The sequence below is a fragment of the Panthera tigris genome, chromosome B4, assembly GCF_018350195.1.
Source record: "Panthera tigris isolate Pti1 chromosome B4, P.tigris_Pti1_mat1.1, whole genome shotgun sequence".
Lineage (NCBI taxonomy): Eukaryota > Metazoa > Chordata > Mammalia > Carnivora > Felidae > Panthera > Panthera tigris.
In genome coordinates, this window is record NC_056666.1 from 19859243 (window position 1) to 19880439 (window position 21197).

The 21197-nt window shown below is 36.3% G+C and overlaps 1 protein-coding gene across 13 annotated transcripts in view; it reads left to right on the forward strand.

The window, feature by feature from the left end:
- MLLT10 (MLLT10 histone lysine methyltransferase DOT1L cofactor) overlaps window positions 1-21197 on the forward strand; it is a 234949-nt gene that overhangs the window by 29534 nt on the left and 184218 nt on the right. For all 13 annotated transcript variants that reach the window (XR_006219669.1, XM_042991194.1, XM_042991193.1 and 10 more), the window contains one exon: window positions 10981-11035. Coding sequence is in view for 11 of the 13 variants with exons in the window: in XM_042991194.1 (XP_042847128.1) it covers window positions 10981-11035 (55 nt within the window). In the remaining 2 variants the exon portion in view is untranslated. The remainder of the gene's footprint in view (window positions 1-10980; window positions 11036-21197) is intronic.

The window sequence follows — 21197 nt, forward strand, 5'->3', positions numbered from 1 at the left end:
CTTTAATTTCTTGAGGTACAAGGTGAAGTCATTGATTTGAGATTTCTAACAGGTATTTAGTGCTGTAACTTTTCCCCTCAATTATTGCTTTAACTGCCTTACACAGATTTTGGTAAGTTTTGTTTTCATTTTCATTCATTTAAAAATAGATTCAATTTTCTCTTTTGGTTTCTTTTTTGACTTACTCGTCAGAGAAAATTCTTTGTATTACTTGAAACCTTTAAAATTTATCAGTAGTTGTTTCATGGCCTGAATATAGATCTGTCTTGGTGAATCTTCCATATGTCCTTGAATGTTTTGCTAGTTTGTGTAGAGTATCCTGTCGATGTCACTTAATGTCAGTTTGTTTGATGGTGTTCTTCTGGTTGATAATGTTGTTCAAAGTTACTATATTCTTACTGATTTTCTGTTTACTGGTTCTATCAATTGAGAGAGGTTTGTTGAAATCTCCATATATAATTGTGGATTTTCCCATTTCTTTTTGTAGTTCTGTTATTATTACATCATGTAGTTGGAAGCTGTTACTAGATGAATAAATGTTTAGGATTTTGATATTGTCTTAATGAGTTAAAGCCTTTATCTTTGTAAAATGATCCTCTTTTTTCCTGATACTGTTGATTTTTTTATGTCTTTTTATGGAAGTGTAATTAACATAGTGTTACACATTAGTTTCAGGGGTACAATATTATTCAACAATTCTATACATTTCTTAGTGCTCATCAACATAATCATTAATCTAATCACCTTTATTATTGTTCTTCTTGTCTATTTTACCCACTTACACTTTACTGTTTTCCATTTTACTCCCCATTCCCCACCTTCCCTTCTGGCAGCCCCCAGTTCTTTGTATTTATGGGTCTGTTTCTGTTTTGTTTGTTCACTTATTGTTTTCTTTTTTAGATTCCACACATAAGCTAAATCATATGGAATTTGTCTTTCCCTGGCTGACTTATTTTAGCATTATACTCTCTAGATTCATTCATGTTGTTGCAAATGGAAAGATTTTATTCTTTTTTTTTTTTAAATGGCTGAGTAATACTCCATTACCTACACATACATGCACACCTTCTTTATTCATCTATCCATAGACACTTTGGTTGCTTCCATATGTTGGCTATTGTAAATAATACTGCAGTAAACATAGAAGTACGTGTATCTTTTTGAATTAGTATTTTTGTTTTATTTGGGTAAATATTCAAGTGGAATTACTGGATTATATGATACTTCTACTTTTAATTTTTTGAGGGATCACTATACTATTTTACATAATGGCTGCATCCGTTGCGTTTCCACCAACAGTGCATGAGGGTTTCTTTTTCTGTATGTCTCCTTTGGAGAAATGTACATTCAGGGCTTTTGCCCACTTTTTAATCAGATTTTTGTGTGTGTGTGTGTGTTGAGTTGTGTAAGTTCTTTGTATTTTATTTTATTTTATTTTATTTTTATTTTTTAACATTTATTTATTTTTGAGACAGAGAGAGAGCATGAACAGGGGAGGGGCAGAGAGAGAGGGAGACACAGAATCGGAAGCAGGCTCCAGGCTCTGAGCTGTCAGTACAGAGCCCGACGCGGGGCTCAAACTCACGGACCGCGAGATCATGACCTGAGTCGAAGTCGGCCGCTCAACCGACTGAGCCACCCAGGCGCCCCTCTTTGTATATTTTGAATATTTACCCCTTATCAGATTTATCATGTACAAACATTGTCCCCGTTCAGTGGATTGCTTTTAGTTGAGGATATCCTTAGCTGTGCGAAAGCATTTTATTTTGATGTAGTCCCAAAGTTTATCCTTGCTTTTATTTATGTGCCTGAGGAGACATATCTAGAAAAATTTTTCTATGGCTGATGTCAAAGATATTACTGCCTATGTTTTCTTCTAAGAGTTTTCTGGTTTCAGGTCTTATATTTAGATTTTCAATCTATTTTGAGTTTTTTTGTGTGTGGGTGACTAAGAAAGTGGTCCAGTTTTGTTCTTTTATTTATTTATTTATTTTTTTAAAATGTGTGCTTACTTAGTGTGTGAGCAGGGGAGGAGTGGGGGGGGGGGGGACACAGAATCTGAAGCAGGCTCCAGGCTCTGAGCTGTCAGCACAGAGCCCGACGTGGGGCTTGGACCCACAAACTGTGAGGTCATGACCTGAGCTGAAGTCGGACGCTTAACCGACTGAGCCACCCAGAGCCCCCTCTCTACTTTGTTGTTGATGTATAGAAATGCAACAGAGTTCTGTATATTACTCTATTATTCTTTTATCTTGTGATTTTACTGAATTCATTTACAGTATAATAAAATGATGGAGTCTCTAGAGTTTTGTATGTATAGTATCATGTCATCTGCAAACAGTGGCAGTTTTACTTCTTCCTTACCAGTTTGGATACTTTTCGTTTCTTTTTCTTGTCTGATTGCTGCAGCCAGGACTTTGGTATTGTGTTGAATAAAATGGTCAGAGTGAACATCCTTGTCTCCTCCCTGATCTTAACAGGAAAAGCTTTTTTTAAATTTGCACTGTTGACTATGATGTTGGCTGTGGGTTTTTCATATATGGCCTTTATTATGTTGAGAAATGTTCCTTCTATACCTACTTTGTTGAGGGTTTTTATCATGAATACATGTTGTACTTTGTCAAATGCCTTTTCTGCATCTATTGACATCATATCATTTTTATCCTTTCTCCTATTAATGTGATGTATCATGTTGATTCATTTGCAAATATTGAACTATACTTGTATCCTAGGAAAAAAAATCCCACTTGATTGTGGTGAATGATTCTTATTGATTATTGTGGGATTCCGTTAGTAATATTTTGTTGAGAATTTTTGCATCTATATTAGATAGGATTGTAGTTCTCTTTTCTTGTAGTGTCTTTATCTGGTTTTTGTATCAGGTTAATGCTGGCCTTGTAAAATAAATTTCAAAGCTTTACTTCCTTTTTTTTTTTTTTTTTTTTTTTTTTTTTTTGGTAATAGTTTGAGAAGACTAGGTATTAACTCTTCTTTAAATGTTTGGTAGAATTCACCTTTGTTAAACCCACTATCTTTGTGAAATAAGCCTCCTTTTTCTGATAATATTGATTAAAAATTTTTTTTTAATGTTTATTTTATTTTTGAGAGAGAGACAGACCACGAGCAGGGGAGGGGCAGAGAGAGAGAGGGAGGCACAGAACCCGAAGCAGGCTCCAGGCTCTGAGCTGTCAGCACAGAGCCTGACGTGGGGCTCGAACCCATGAACCGTGAGATCATGACCTGAGTTGAAGTCAGATGCTCAGCTGACTGAGCCACCCAGGCATCCCGATAATATTGATTTTTAAATCTACTTTAAGTGATATTAATATAACCATTTTTACTTTTTTTGATACTCCATGATGTAATATGAACTGTTTCTCTGGCTGCTTTAAAGATACTTAAAAGTATATTATATATAAAGATTTTTGCCAATTGTAATTATATGTTTTAGTTTTCATTTCTTTCTTTGGATATATTGACACATGGTTTACATTTCATTATGTTTCTATTGCTTGGTGTTTAAAGAGTGCTTTTGTTCTGTGTGCTTATAATATCATTAAGAATGGCAAATTGTTGACATTTTTCCTGATTTTTTTCACCTGCATTATCTCCTTGTTAGTGGCTCCAAATTCAAGTATATTTGGCCTTTTGAAGTTATCTTACAGCTAACTTAAACTCTCTTCATTTATTTTTAAGTAAACTCTACTCTTGGGGCTCAAACTCACGACCCCAAGATCAAGTGTCATGTGCTCCATTTACTGAGCCAGCCAGGTGCCCCATACTCTGTTAATTTTTTAAAGTATTTTTTCTATGTGTTTCATTTTAGTTATTAGCTATTACTTGATTTCTTGTGCTGTAAATCTTATACAATATATTTTTCATCTTTTTTTTTTTTTCAGTATTATTTTTCATCTTAGACCTTGGTCATTTTCATCACTAGAAGTTCAAATTTTTAAAAACTCTTATTCATATTTCTACTTAACATGTTCAGTGTTTTTGCCAGCTTTTTGAACAGTGAGTGTATTCACTATAATTGTTTTATAAGATTTGTGTACTAAATTTGTTATGTGTCATTTCAAGATTGGTTTGACTGGTACTTGTTTCATTATTGGATGTAATTTGTTGCTTCTGTGTGTATGTCTTGTAAGTTTGTATTGATTTTTAATCATTGTGAATTTTATCTTGTTTTGTTCTCTATTTTAGTATGCCTAAAAATACTTTTTGTACTTTGTTCTGTGACATGGTTATTAGAAAAGTTTGTCCCTTTTGGGTCTTGGTTTTATGTTTTGTTTAGATAGACCAGAGCTCAGTTTAGTCTAAGGGTTAACTTTTCCCACTTTCGGAGGCATAATCCTTCTTAGTACTTTGATGCAGTATTAATTATTGGGTGTTTTATTCTGACTTTCCGAAACAAGCATTATTTGCATCCTTCTGTGAGTTCTGGTGCTGGGGTTATTTCTGATTCAACTGGTGGTTCTCTACTTGGCCTTGAATAGTTCTCTCACATGCAAGTACTGATTACTCAGTATTTTCTAGGACAGGCCTCCATAGATCTCTTCCTTCTTCTTTTTTTCTAGCTCTCTCCTCAGTGCCAGTATTCCTTTTGAGTTCTAACTGCCTTGGCTTTCTTGGACGCCCAACATTATTTCTTCAACTTGGGGAGATCACATGCCCTGCCTGGGTTCCTTCTGCCTGTTCATGGCCTGGAAACTCAAGGCAGTAGGCTAGGCAAATGTATGGCCTCTCTTGTTGTTTGTTTTTTGTTTCCCAGGATCACTGTCTTCATTACTTTTCCAAAATCTTCAGTGCTGTTGTTTCATATACATTTTGTTAGGTTTTTGTTATCTTATGCAAAAGGTTGAAGTTGGTCCCTTTTACTCAGTCCCGACTAGAAGTGATATTATTATGGTTTTATTGTACATTTTCATAACGACTAGTGATGTTGAGCACATTTTAATTTGCTTGTTGACCATTTGTGTGTTTTCCCTTGTGAAGAGTTTGGTAAAATTTTCCTCCCCCCCCCCCCCCCCCCCCCTTTTTAATTCTGTCTTTTTAAAGATCCTTACATGTCCTGGATACTAGTCTTTTGTTAGATAAATGTTTTTGTAAGTACTTTCTCCAAGTCTGTGTTTTTTTCCCTCCTTTCCTTTTCTTTTTTAATGTTTATTTATTTCTGAGACAGAGAGCATGAACAGGGGAGGGACAGAGAAAGGGGCAGACACAGAATCCAAAGCAAGCTCCAGGCTCCAAGCTGTCAGCACAGAACCCGATGCCGGGCTCTAACCCGTGAACCGTGAGATCATGACCTGAGCTGAAGTTGGACGCTCAACTGACTGAGCCAACCCAGGCACCCCATCTCATTTACTTAACTGTGCTTTTGACGAGCAGAAATATTTGTCTGATGAAGTCCGTCAGTTGTCTTCATTGTCTACTATGAGCTAAGACACTTTTGCCTAACCCTGAAATCATGAAGGTCATTTGCTTTGTTTCATCTAAAACTTTGTTTTTGTTAATTCATACTTAGGTCTGTAATGTATCTCAAGTTAAGTTTTGTAGGGTCTGTTGTTTGCATCTGGATAACCAGTTGTTTCTGCCCCATGTGTTGAAAAGAGTCCCCTTTCCTTACTGAACTGCTTTGGTGAAACAGCACTTGGCTGCATAAGTGGGCTATTGCAGGAGTCTTCATTCAGCTCCATTGATATATTTGTCTTTATATCATTGTAATACTAGTTTGATTATTTGTACTTTATAGTAAGTCTTGAAGTTAGATTTGCAAGTCCTTCAACCTTTTTCATCCTTATCAAGATTGCTTTGCATATTTTAAGTCTTAAGCACTTTATATAAATTACAATATTAGCTTTTCTGTTTCTTCCAAAAGGTTGATAGGGCTATGATTATCATTGCTTTCAATCTGTAGGTCAGTTTGAGGAGAACTGACATGTTAACATGTTGAGTCTTCCTATTAAAAAAAATATTTTTAATGTTTGTTTATTTTTGAGAGAGAGAGCGCGTGAGTGGGAGAGTGGCAGAGTGGGGGGAGGGCAGAATCTGAAGCAGGCTTCAGGCTCTGAAGGTGTCAGCACAGAACCTGACACGGGGTTTGAACTCATGAACTGTGAGATCATGACCTGGGCTGAAGTTGGACACTTATCCCACTGAGTCACCTGGGTGCCACAAGTCTTCCTTTTAATTACAAGGTATATCTCCATTTATTTAGATCATCTTTGTTTTTTTTTTTTTCTTCCCTACATTTTGTAGTTTTCAGTCTTTGGTCTTGCATGTCTTTTGTTTTACTTTTATTTATTAAAAACATTTTTTTAAAGTTTATTTATTTATGTTTGAGAGGGAGAGAGACAGAGCATGAGCAGAAGGGCAGAGAGAGGGAGACCGAGAACTGAAGCAGGCTCCAGGCTCTGAGCTGTTAACTTAGAACCAGAAGAGGGGCTCAAACTCACCGCAAGATCATGACCTTAGCCGAAGTCGGTCGCTCAACCGACTGAGCCTCCCAGGCACCCCTGCATATAGATTAGAATTTTAATATATCAGTTTTGTAAAGCTATTCCTTTTAGCATTTATTTCTTTAGCAATTTCAATATCTTCTTTCCTTACCTTTTTATCGTGTATTTATATAGTGTACCACTTACAGTTAATACTATGTCACTTCTTGAATGTGTAGAAATCTTGCAACCATAGAGATTGTTTGATGTACCCTTTGTCTGCTGTCAGTTATGCTCTTGTTATATGTGTTAGATCTATACGTTATAACCTCCAGAAAACAGTATTATAATTTTTGCTTTCAATAATCATTTGTAGTTTTGAGAATTTAAGAACTAAAATTTTTTATATTCTCCAGATATTTACCATTTGTGGTCCTCTTCTTCACTTCCTAAAGATTTATATTTTCATCTAGTACCATTTGCTTTTATTATGAAGAACTTCTTCTATTAGCCTTTGTTGTAGTCCATGTCTCCTGGTGATGGATTCTGTTTACTGCCTTTTACGTGAAAATATCTGTTTCACCTTTGTTTTTGAAGGGTATATTAGTTGCATATAGAATTCTGGGTGGAACTACAGTTCTTTTTCTTGAAGCACTTTAAAGATTGTATTTTACTGTCTTTTGGCTTCCATACTTTATGATGAGAAATCAGCCATTTCTCTAATCACCGGTGGTTCCCCTGTATCTGATGTGTCATTTTCTCTTGGCTCCTTGAAGAGATTCTCCTGCGTTTGCTTTTCAGCAACCAGTTTGGCTATTTGGGATTCCCTGTGCTTTTTGAATCCATAAAGTTGTCTTTCTTCAAATCAAAATTTTCATCCACTAGTTTTCAGAACTCTTTTTGGTATTCTCATATTCTGTATTCTTACTCCCTACCCCTTCTCTTCCTCCTTTTCCAGACCATCAGTTATACATGTTCGATTTCTTGATACCATTCAGTCGGTCCCTGAAGCCTTGTTCATTTTTTCCCCACTATTTTCTCTCAGAGTAAAGATTTGAGTTAGTGTAGCTTCAAGCTCACTGACTCTCTTTGTCATCTTGATTCTGTTAAATCTGTCCAGTAAATTTTTCACTTCACGAATTTTAGCTTTGGGTTTTAGAATTTTTATCGAATTCTTTTTTATAGTTTCTTGTTGGGATTTCTTATTTCACTTCATAGAGGTACATTTTTATTTGCCTCCTAGGACTCTAGTATAATCTCTATTTAAAGTCTTAATTCCAGTGTCTAGGTCATCTTAAGGTTGGTTGGCCTTTATTGATTGTCGTTTATCTAAGCATGATTAACATTTTTCTGGTTCTTAATAGATTAGGTAATTTGGATTGTTTTCTAGACGTTGTGAATGTTGTATGTGGGAAGCCTTGATTCTGTTATATTCCTTTGAGGAAATTGTTACTGCTTTTATCAGGCAGTTGATTTGGTTGGATTCAGACTGCTTATTCTATATTTTGAGCAGTTGCTTAAATCTTCTTTTATTTCATTTTTCCTTAATTGGGTTCAAGCTTGTTCTGTGCATGTATGGTCCAAGGTTAGTGAGACAGATCCTTTGTATGTACAAATTTGCCTTCAGGCTAAAAGTAAGTCCTAAAAAATGGGAGACTTCTTGCTGGTTCCTTCCACGTTTTGACTTCTAGTGGGAAACCAGAATCTGGCTGTTTATCTGTATAGGAGTTTCTCTCTTATAACCTTACTTAGCTGTTTTGGAAGTACAAATGAATTTTATTACAGATTTAAAAATATTTGGTGTGTTTCAGTTCATTGCAGTTATTATCTTTTATTGGTCTTAAATGATTTCATCTTTGGCTGGCAGGAACCTCTTTAGGTTGGCTGATAAATCCTTTGGACATGACTACAGTAGTCTTTTATTGCTTCCTGGCTAGTTGATAGAACAAGTTACCTGGACTTACTTGACCTAGACCAAGAATTCTCTACATCTCTTAGGGGTCCTGGTTCCTTTGGGAAATGTTGTTTGGAGACCACAACCTTGGCGCTAGGTTGCTCATTTCTGTTGTAACCTTGAGCCTTTGTAAAACACAAGAGAATATAGATTATTTTGTTTTATTTTTTTTAAAGTTAAAAAAAAAGTTTATTTTTGAGAGAGAGAGAGAGCATGAGCAGGGGAGGGGCAGAGAGAAAGCGAGACACAGAATTCAAAGCAGGCTTCAGGCTCTGAAGGTGTCAGCACAGAGCCTGACACGGGGCTTGAATTCATGAGCCATGAGATCATGACGTGAACTGAAGTCGGACACTTAACCGATTGAGCCACATCAGGTGCCCCAAGATAGGTTATTTTAGATTTATTTTTTATCTTTTGCTTAAAAAAAAAAAAAAAAGAAATAGTGATGGTAAATGTTTTATCCTACAGATGCGTCTGTATGCCACAGTTATATCTTCTATATAATATGAGGAAGATCAAACTTAAAACCTTCTCTTTTATCATTTTATTTATTTTTATCTATTTATATTATTTTCATTTATTACCTTGTTGTTTTTGCAATATGATGGTAATCACAGTGTGGGCAAGCCAGTATGAGTGCAATAGATTGTTACATAACCACAGCTTCCTGAAGGTCAGTATTTTTGTTGGCTGTACTTGATTTAGTGAAGTATAGTGGGTTTTATCCTTTGGCAGAAGAATCTAATATAAAGTAGTAAAAGTATTTGGAAATTGACATTTACATTCTGAAGATGGAAAATAGTTGCATCATTTTTTGCTATACTATATGATGTAGAAAAGAAAGAGCCACCTTGTGTAACTTGGCATTTGTTGGGGCCATTTCAATTAAAGGTGTTTTTTCTTTTTCCTTCGTTTTCTTTTCTTTTTTTTTTTTTCCCTCTAAAATGTGAGGTCTTTAATGTGTGCTTGTTTGTTTGTTTTTGGTTTCCTTACAATGTCTGTTACCTTTCATAGGATTTACTTGCACTATTTTTAATTTTTAATTTTTAGTTTTTTCCCCTGCCTTGGCCCCCTACTTATACCTTTTTAACACTACTTCTCACTAAAATAAGAATGGATCTGTGGAATTGTAATAGTAACATGTGTGACTGCATCCTGCCCTATAAAACCTTCCACTTTGGATTGGTTGACTATAGGATCTGGAGTCCCTGTGGTCCAAGGTCCCTCATACCAGATCCTTTCTTCCTGGGTTTAGGGTACAGTCTTCTGACTATAACTTAACCTTCTTTTCTTTTCCTGAAAGTTTTTTCTTTAAAGTCTCCTATATTATTTTTATCTTTAGTAGGAAGATATAACATGTAGTAGTGTATTGCTACAAAAATTCCAATTATAAAAGAAATGAAGTATTTTGGAATAAAGAAATAAATTCACTCATAATCTTACCATCCTCACCATAGTCCTGTTAATATGTTTTGTATATTTTAGAGTTCGTTTCTATGTATAAATATTTGTTAATGTACTATTACATTAGTTCTCTCAGTGTTATACAGTTTTCATACAATTTTTATAGTTATAATAAAAAGCCATATAAAGTATTTTTATATACATACATTTTCATGTCTTGAAATTAAAGTATATAAATGATATAAAAATGACACATAGTACTTAGTGCTATTTCTATCATATTTTTCCTTTGGCTCTCTAGAAATGAAGTAATTGAATTAGTAGTTTTCTGGAATCATGTTGCTATAAATTGCTTTCCAAAAGAATTGGATTATAGTGCTATCAACAGTATATGAAACAGTATTTGCCGCCCCCCCCCCCCGATTTTTTTTAATGTTTATTAATTTTTGAGAGAGAGAGAGTGAGTGTGTGTGAGCAGGTGAGGGGTAGAGAGAGGGAGACACAGAACCCAAAGCAGTCTCCAGGTCCAAACTGTTAGCACAGAGCCCGATGCGGGGCTTGAACCCACAAACTGTGAGATCACGACCTGAGCAAAGTCGGGCGCTTTAACCAGCTGAGCCACCCAGCTGCCCCTCATTTAAATCGAAATTCAAAGTTTTTGACTTTGGCTCTTTATTTTAGGAGAAACCAAACCTAACTGACTATGCTAATACTAGATAATCCTAGACAGAAAGCAAAGGGATAGAGGCAAATGTTAAAAACTGTGCTTCAGCCCCTTCTTTGTATTTATTCATGTTACAAAAAATCATGGCAGGAATGTAATAGTTGAGTAATACTTTTGTAAAGTTGTTATCTGATGGTGTTCCTGGTTGGCTCAGTCAGAGCATGTGACTCTTTGATCTGTGGGTTGTGAGTTCACACCCCACATTGGGTGTAGCAATTACTTAAAACATATGTGTATATGTGTATGTATTTATATACGCACATATGTATATATGTGTATAAAATTATCTGGTGTTCTGAGGATGATCCCGTGTCGAGGAGAATTACTTTGTGAGGAATGTTCTGAAAAACTCTTAGTGGTAAGTAGTGCACATACTCCCACATTTTTAATAGTTTTGAAGTTATAGAGAATTTGTTATAGCTTGGTAATCTGAAAAATCTTTTTTTCTTTTTTTTACATAGAGATGTGAACTGTGTCCTCATAAGGATGGAGCTTTAAAAAGAACAGATAATGGGGGTAAGTACAGAGACTTTTTAAAAATTTTTTATTGAAAAGTGGAGTGGGGGGTATTTAAAAATATCTGGCAGTTCGTATTATAATATCAAATAAATGTTTACCACTCAAATAATTGTAATAGTAGTGTATGTAATTTATGGATTTTTCCCCCCCTACTTCGTGGGCAAACTTTTAAGCACTTTTCTTGTGCAGAATGGTCTACATACTTCTAATTAAAATCTTGATTTAAGAAAAAATGGGTACAGTTTCTTATATTAGAAATTATTTTTGAAAACATAAGCCACTTTTTTTTTGTTAGAGCTAAACTCTAGTGTTTTAGAATCTTTTTTTCCCTCTCTTTTGTGTATTGCTAGACAGATGATATTTCCAGTGAATTCTTTTTTTTTTTTAATTAAAAAATTTTTTTTTGAGACAGAGAGAGCATGAACGGGGGAGGGTCAGAGAGAGGGAGACACAGAATCTGAAACAGGCTCCAGGCTCTGAGCCATCAGCCCAGAGCCCGACGCGGGGCTCGAACTCACGGACCGTGAGATCATGACCTGAGCCGAAGTCGGACGCTCAACTGACAGAGCCACCCAGGCGCCCCTCCAGTGAATTCTTAATTTTAACACCCTGAGGAATTTTGTTGCTTGAATATAAAGAAATACTGACTTCTGTCTTTAAATTTTGGTGTGCTTTCCTGAGAACCCTTGTGTATTTCTCATTTATATCTCCATTTTTCATTACTTTCCTCTGAGAAATCCGTGTTTCTTTATAACTCAGTACCATTCTTAAATATGTAAACATGAATGTCTTAAACTGTGCATACTATGAAAACTAACCGATAAAGAAACTTTTAAAAGCACAGGTTATAACTACTGTTAGTACACTTCCATTTTGGGCAGCCAATTCTAAAGCATTTTGGGATAGAGTAATGATGTTAGTAAATGAAAGGGAAAAATAAAATGTTTTTTGCCTGGCTCTACATAAATTTATTTGTATACAAACTTAATGGTTAGACTGTTACACAGTCATGTACAAAATTTAAAAAATGTTAGAAACCTTTTCTCCTATCCTTGTTCACCATTTGCCTAGTTTCTCAACAACTTTCCTGCTTTGATATAGTTGCTGTTATTACTTCTCTACATATCCTTCTAGGTTTTTTATTTTTGCATATAGAAATAAATGTGAATTAACAAATATTTTCTTCTCTAATTTTTAAGTATCTTAATTTTTCCAGTGAACAAATTTATCTATTAATGGTTTAAAGCTTTCTTTTTTTGTGTGATCAGTCACCTGTTGATAGACTTTCTGATCTTCTGCTTTTATGACTTGTATACATGTCATTTTGCATATATGCGCTTATGTCTGTAGGATTATTAATTCCCAGGGGTGGAACTGTTGGGTGAAAGGCATTTTGCAGTTAATTTGGTAGATATTCCCAAATTATTCTCCCTAGTGGTTGTGCCAATTTGTTTCCAGCAGCAGTGAATGAAAAACTTGTGTTCTTCATACCCTTTGGTAATCCAGTAGGTGAAAATTGGTATCTCAGAGCATTTATTTTACATTTCTCTTATTATGAGTAAAGCTGAGCATCTTACATTTTTAAAGCAATTTGCATTTTTCTCTTTGTGGTCTGTTAATATGATTTTTCTCTTTGGTTGTTGATCATTTTCTTTTTGATTTGTTGGAGCTTTCATAGGAGCCCCTCATTCCTTAGGCTTTTGTGATATGAGTTGAACCAGGTTTTCCCAGTTGTTCAGTCTTCTGGGGCTTTTTACCATGCAGAAGTTCTTGATTTTTATTTAGGTTTATTTTTTAATCTGGTCTTTCATGGCTTCTGTATTTTGAACCATTAGTTAGAAAGGCTTTCCATACTCCAGAGTTAGTAAAGGAATTCTTTCACATTTTCCTCTAGTATTTTTATGGTTTCTTTTTTTTTTACAGTTTAATCTTTGATACATTTGGAATGTATCCAGGTAATACAATGTGAGGTATGGATCCAACTTTATTTTTTCCTAGATGCTAAAATGCTTCCATTTGTCCCATCACCATTTATTAAACTGTTCATCTTTTCTTCACTGATTTGAAATGCCATCTTTGTTAGAGTCTAAATTTGATGTGTATTTAAAACATTCTGACTAAATTATGTTCCAAAATTGATTTGTAAATTATTTTGGAACCTGGAATGCATTTTCCTATAGAAATGCTAATTATATTTCTAGAGTAGTTAACAAAACCCCACAATGTACCTGATGGTACAGTATTGATAATAACTGTTCTTTAATATCCAATACCTTTTTTTTCATGCTGGAAAATATGTTACACGTTTTTAGTTTAGGTTTTCCTTTTCTGGCAATCAGGATGAGGAGTTTCTCAATGCAGCTTTTAATTTTCTCAATCTCAGCTGCTGTATGTAGTTCTCAGTTGTTAAAGGTAAGTAAATACTTAAGCTTAACATAGGTTAGTATGTGAAAAGTGGGGTTGGGGTATTACAGGCAGAAGGAGAAGCAAATGATAAAGACACAGATATACAGAATTGGAAACAATTGGGAATTAGACTAAGGTTTGAATGGCAGGCCTTCTGAGAGGTGAAACCGATAATACACACAAAGTTGTCATTCCTTCCCCTCCCCTGCTCCTGTCCTTCCCCTCCCCTGCTCCTGTCCTTCCCTTCTCCTCCCTTCCCTACCCCCCCCCCCCCCACCGCTCCTTCCCCACCTCCTTTTCTGTCCTAAGAACTCCATCCTGTTGATTGTGGGGAGCCACTGAAGCTGAGGAGTAACAGATTTCTATTTTAGAAGGATCACTCTCTGATGGCATTGTGGTGAATAGATTGGAAGGATATGACACTACACCAGCTATAAAAAAGAATAGTGGAGCTGAATTATAAGTGCATTTAACATACTTGAAATCAACTATATATCCTGGGGGATGGGGAGAGATAGATATAGGCAAATAAATAAATTGTAGAGGTAATTCAGTTTGCCATTTTACCCAGTGAGCATACACTCTAGGCAAACGTTAATGGGACTCCCTGTGAATGACTGTAAGGCTTTCCCAACCATCATTGACAAAGATATGAAATATATTATTGAGGGGTCAGGCAAGAGGTGGTGATGTTACTTCTCGTTTATTTTTTTAATTAAGAAAAATTTTAATTCTAGTATAGTTAACAGACAGTGTTATATTAGTTCCAAGAGTAGAAGATAGTGATTCAGCAATTCTGTATATTGCTCCATGCTCATCAAGAGTATTACACATTTTTGTTTGGTTTGGTCTTTGAGAGAGAGCCTGAGTGGGGGAAGGGCAGAGGGAGAGAGAGAGAATCTTAGGCAGGTGCCATGCCCAGGCTTGATCTCATGTGATCATGACCCAAGCCAAACTTAAGAGTCAGGTGCTTAATTGACTGAGCCACCCAGGCAGCCTGATAAGTGTTAATACTCTTCTTCCCCTTCACCTATTTCATACCACCCCCCCCCCCCCCCCCACTGCCTCCCACCACACCTCCTCTCAGGTAACCATTAGTTTGTTCTCTATAGTTAAGAGTACTTTTTTTTTTTTTTTGGTTTGTCTCTTTTTTTTTGGTTTGTTCATTTCTTAAATTCCACGTATGAGTGAAATAATACGGTATTTGTCTTTCTCTGACTTTTTTCACTTAGCATTATAACTCTGGATTCATCTGTGTTGTTGCAAATGACAAGCTTTCGTTCCTTTTAATAGCTGAATAATAGTCCATTATATGTATATACTATGTCTTTTTTAAAGTTTAAGTTTATTTACTTTGCAGCAATCTCTGCACCCAGCGTGAGTCTTGAACTCACAACCCTGAGATCAGGAGTTGCATGCTCTTCTGACTGAGCCAGCCAGGCACTCCCACATCTTCTTAGCCATTCATCTGTCAGTGGACATTTGGGCAGCTGCCATAATTTGGCTATTGTAAATAATGCAGCAATAAACATAGGAGTGAATATATCTTTTCAAACCAGAGTTTTTTTGGTATTCTTTGGGTAAATACCTAGGAGTGTGATTGCTGGATCATATGGCAATTTTATTTCTAATTTTTGAGGAACCTCCATACTGTTTTCCATAGTGGCTGCACAATTTTGCATTTTCACTAATTGTGCACGAGGGTTCCTTTTTCCTCACATCCTCACCAACACTTGTTGTGTTTTTTATTTTAGCCATTATGACAGGTGTGGGGTGATAGTTCATTGTGCTTTTGATTTGCATTTCTCTGATGATGAGTGATGTTGAGCATCTTTTCATGTGTCTGTGGGTCATCTAGATGTCTTCTTTGGAGGAATGTCTATGTCCTCTGCCCATTTTTAATTGGATTATTTATTGAATTGTTGAAGAAATTTCAAAATGAATTGAGGGTTCTTGGTAGACACTATGTGACAGAAAGATGAGAAGAACTTACAGAATCTTGATATTTATATATATTCAAAATGATATACAGTGTAATGCATTTTCTGTTGGAATTTTAAGGGATTTTTCAAGGATAGTTTTTTTAAAATTGTTTTTCATGTTTATTTTTGAGAGACAGAGTGCAAGTGGTGGAGGGGCAGAGAGAGAGGGAGACGCAGAATCTGAAGCAGGCTCCACGCTCTGAGTGGTCAGCACAGAGTTTGACACAGGGCTCGAACTCAAAAACCACGAGATCAGGACCTGAGCTGAAGTTGGGCCTTTAACTGACTGAGCCACCCAGGTGCCCCAAGGATAGTTTTGATTATGCTTATTTTTTGCTTTAGAATCTGAACCTTGCAAAGATGAGACTCTGCTTTATTGCAGTCTAAGGGAGAGATTGATGAGGGACTGGTTGAAGATAGTAGTAGGAGGGTAAAAATGAAGGAATGGACATCAGAGGTATTAAGTGGTAAAAGTTTACAGGTATATTGAAAAATTATATGTCTATTTCATTATGGGAAATTTTGAGCCTACAAAAAAGTAGGGAGAATCCCCAGGGACCAACCTTTAACAGTGATCAAGTCATGGCCAGTCTTGTTTCATTTATACCTTTCCATACCCCATTCTTAACGATTATTTTGAATTTTGTGAGCATCACTGACACGCATGGATATTTAAAAAATACACAATATATTATGACACATAAAAAATTGACAAGAATTTCTTAAAGCCATCAACCGTTCAGTCTTTGTTTGAAGTTTCCTGATTGTCTCCTAAATGTTTTTCTTTTTCTGTTTTTATCTTTTTCTTAATTTTTTTATTGTTTATGTATTTGTTTTGAGAGAGAGAGAGAATGTGCATGCATGCCAGCATAGGGGAGGGGCAGAGAGGGAGAGACAGGATCCCAAGTAGGCTCCGTGCTGTCAGTGCCGAGCCCAGTGTGGGCCTTGGTCTCATGAACTGTGACATCATGACCTGACCCGAAATCAAGAGTCTGACGCTTAACCCACTGGGCCACTTGGTACCCCTAAATGTTATCTTTTTATGTTTGAATGAGTCAGTATCCAAATAAGGTCCATAAGCTGGATCTATAAGGTGCCTACGTTGCAATTGCTTAAAATATCTCTTAGGTCTCTTTGTAATCCTCCCCCTTGATTTCCTTGTTGGTTTACTTGTGGAAAATGTGGGACATTTGCCCTGCAGGGTTTCTCACAGTAGATGTTGTTGATGGCATCTCAGATGGTGTGTGTGTGAACACGTTGCTTTGTTCCATGTATTTTCTGTACATGAGTAGTTAGGCTTGATCGTTCAGTTTATTGTGGGGGCAGCTAAAAATACTTCATGGTGTTGTATACTTCTTCATGAAGCGTATGATACTTCCTTTTTTCTTTTTTGTGGTATCAGCAGCTGTTGACCAGTATCTAGACCATTATTTTATTGAATAGAGGTTGAATAAATTGTGATATTCTATCATGCATTAGGATTACTTTTTTTATTCCCACCACTCCATCCTGTCTAGCAGGATTACTTCTATAAAGAAAACCTATTTCTTATCAATTATTTCATTATCCTGAAATACAGTTTGTGAAGGAAGGACAAGATCTTTTATTCTTTTTTCTTAAAATTGAGGTAAAATTCCTGTAGAATAAAATTTACCATCCTAAGATACGCAGTTCAGTGGTATTTAGTACTTTGACAGTATTGGTCAACTGCTACCCCTGTTAATTTCCAAAACTAACTAACTAACTTACTTTCTTTCTTTCTTTTTTAATATTTTTCTAATGTTTTATTTGTTTTTGAGAGAGAATGATGAGAGAGAGAGAACATGAGCAGGGGAGGGGCAGAGAGAGAGTGGGTCAGAGGATCCAAAGTGGGCTCTGTGCTGAGAGCGGAGAGCCCAACATGGGGCTCAAAGTCATGAACCATGAGATCATGACCCGAGCCAAAGTCAGATGCTTAACCAACTGAGCCACCCAGGTGCCCCCAAAACATTTTTTTGAAAAGTGGATTTATTTTGAGAGAGTGCATTCGTGCGTGGAGGAGGGGCAGAGAGAGAGAGAGGGAGAGAGAGAATCCCAGCCAGGCTCCACACCATCAGTGCAGAGCCAGAGGGGGCTCAATCCCACAAACTGCAAGATCATGACCTGAGTTGAAATCAAGAGTTGGATGCTCAGCTGACTGAGCCACCCGGGTGCCCCTAATTGCCCTTATTTCCAAAACATTTTTATTACCCTAAAAGAAAATACACTTTCATAAGCAGAAACTGTGCATTCTACCTTCTTCCCCTGGCCCCTGGCAACCATCAGTCTGCTTTTTGTCTCTATGGGTTTACTTATTCTGTATATTTTACTTAAGTATAATAATCACACAGCGTATGACCTTTTGAGTCTGGCTTCTTTCTCGGCATAATGTTTTCAAGGTCATCACTGTTGCAGCCTGTATTAGTACTTCAGTCCCGTTTATGGCTGAATAGTATTTGTGTGTGTGTGTGTGTGTGTGTGTGTGTGTGTGTGTGTGTGTGTGTGTGAGAGAGAGAGAGAGAGAGAGAGAGAGAGAGAGAGAGAGAGAGAGAGAGGAGAGCGAGAGTGTGTGTGCACATGCATACGAGAGGGATTACATTATGTTGGATGTTTGCATTGTTTCTACCTTTTGACTGTTTTGAATAGTGCTACTGTGAACATTGTTGTAGAAGAACCTATTTTATCTGTTTTTAGATTTGAGGAGTATATACTAGGAGTGGCATTGATGGGTCGTACAGTGATTCTGTGTTTAACTTTTTGAGGAACCACCAAACTGTTCTTCATAGTGGCTGCACCATTTTTACAGTCCTCCAAGCAAAGTATGAGAGATCCAATTCCTTTTCATTCTCACCACCGCTTAACTTTTTTCTGAATTTTTAAATTATAGCCATCCTAGTGAGTTTGAAGTGGTACCTCATTGTTGTTTTAATTTCTGTTTCCCTAATAAGTGATGTTGAGCATTTTTTTCATGAGCCTTTTGGCCATATGTGAATCTTCTTTGGAGAGAAGTCTATTCCTTTCCTTCCCTCCCCTCCCCTCCCCTCCCTTTAATATTTATTTGGGGGAAAGTGCAAGTGGGGAAGGGGCAAAGATAGGGGGACACAGGATCTGAAGCAGGCTCTGCGCTGACAGGCTGACAGCAGTGAGCCCAATGTGGGGCTTGAACTCATGAACCTCAAGATCATGACCTGAGCCAAAGTCAGACATTCAACCGACTGAGCCACCCAGCTGTCCCTCTTTTAGTTTTAATGTTTATTTATTTTTGAGAGAGAGACAGAGTACGAGCAGGGGAAGTGCAGAGAGAGAGAGAGGACAGACAGACAGACAGACAGACAGACAGAATTCGAAGCACGCTCTCAGTTCTGAGCTCTCAGCCCAGAGCCTGACATGGAGCTCAACCCACAAATTGCGAGATCATGACCTGAGCTGAAGTCAGACGCTTAACTGACTGAGCCACCCATGCACCCCTATTTATATTCTTTTCTATTTTGTAATTGGGTTGTCTGTCTTTTTGTTGTTGAGCTGTAAGACTTCTTTATGTATTCTGGATCCCTATCAGATACATGATTTGCAAATCTTTTCTCCCACTCTGTATGTTGTCTTCTCATGTTCTTGATAATGTCCTTTGATTCACAGTAGTCTTTAATTTGATTAGTATCAGTTTATTTAATTTTTCTTTGTTGCTCATGCTTTTGGTGTCATATCTAAGAATCCATTGCTATCCAAGGTCAGTAAGATTTATACCTATGTTTCTTTCTAAGACTTCTCTTTTTAGAACTTTTTTAGTTGTTGATCCATTTTGAGTTAAATCCAACTTTTTTTTTTTTTTGCATATGGATATCCAGATGTCCCAGCACCATTCGTTGGAGAGATTCTTCTTTCCCCATTGACTGGTCTTGGTACCCTTGTTGAAAATCAGTTGGCTGTAGATACATGGATTTATTTCTGGACTCTACTATTCCATTGGTCTTTATGTCTGTTGTAATGCCAATACAAACTTTTGAAAGGCCATAGCTTTGATAATAAGTTTTGTAATTGGGAACTGTGAATGTTTCAATTTTATTTTTCTCTTTCAGTATTGCTTTGACTGTTCAGGTTCTAGTCCATGTGATTTTTGAGGATTGCAAAAAAGATCTGTGGAATTTTGATAAGGGGTTGTGCTGAATCTGTAGATTGCTTTGGGTAAAGTTATTATCTTAATGGTGTTAAGTTTTTTATTGTATGAATGTGGGGTGTCTTTCCATTTATTTATGTCTTTAATTTCTTTCAGCCTTGCTCTATAGTTTTCAGTGGGGAAGTCTTTCACATCCTTTGTTTAAGTATTTTATTCTTTTAGATACAAAAGGATTTTTTCTTTAATGTTCTGTTTGGGTTGTTCATTGTTCACATGTAGAAATAAAACTGATATCTTGTGGTTCTTACACCTTGCAGCTTTACTGAATTTGTTCTAATGTTTTTTGTGTGTTCTTTAGGGTTTTTTCTAGGTAAGATGATGTGAATACTGATAGTTTTACTTAATCTTTTCCAATTGGGATGTTTTTTATGTTTTTTATTTTTCTTGCCTAATTGCTTTAGCTAACATTTCTAGTACAATGTTGAATAGCAGTGGAACTAGATAGTGGGTGTCCATGTCTTCTTCCTGATATTAGGGAGAAAAGTATCAGTCTTTCATTATTGAGTTAGTTGTTACTAGTAGATTTTTCAAAAATTCTCCTTATCATATTGAGGAAGTTCCATTTTTTTATTTTGTTGAGTGTATCTTGTGAAAAGCTGTCAAATTTTGTCAAATGCTTTTTTTGTATTGAGATGGTGATGTGGTTTTTAAATTTTTTAAAAAATTAATGGTATATATTACATTGACTGTTTTTCTTATGTTGTACACCCTTTGTATTTCTATCATAAATCCCTTTTGATCATGGTGTATAATTCTTTTAATTATTTAATTTTGTCCCCCAAAAGATTTGTCCGTCCAGAACCTCAGGATATGACCACATTTGGGAATAAGGGTCTTTACGGATATAATTAAGGTAAAGATCTTGAATGGGGTCATCCTGGCCTAGTATGGACACTAAATCCAATGATAAATGTCCTTGTAAAAGATGATTGGAGAAGACACAGGAGACACAGTACATGGCCATGTGAAGACTAAGGTGGAGATTGGAGTTACATAGTTGTGAACTAAGAAATGCCAAGGATTGCCAGAGCCACCAGAAGTTAGGATAGAAGCCTGTTGATTTTGGATTTCTGTGTCCCAAACTGTGAAAGAATAAATCTGTTTTCTTAAGCTACCAAATTTGATGTAATATTTTTTATGGCTGCTCTAGGGTACTAATACACTGTATTTTGCTGAGATTTTTTGCATGTATATTCATAAGGGATATTGGTCTGTAATTTTGTTTTCCTATGTTTTGTCGGGCTCTGGGGGCATTTGATAACATGCTGACCTTATAGAATGAATTAATTAGGAAGTGATTCTTCCTCTTCTATTAATGGGAAGAGTTTGAGATTTGTGTTAATGCTTCTTTATTTTATTCTTTTAAAAAAATGTTTATTTATTTATTTTGAGAAAGAGGGGCAGGGATAGAGGGTGAGAGAGAATACCAAGCAGGCTTCAGGATGTTAGCACAGAAGAGCTGGATGCAGGGCTTGATTTCATGAACCATGAGATCATGTCTTGAGATGAAATCTAGAGTCAGATGCTTAACCAGGTGAGCCACTCAGGTGCCCCCTGTGTTAATGTTGGTTGGTTGCTT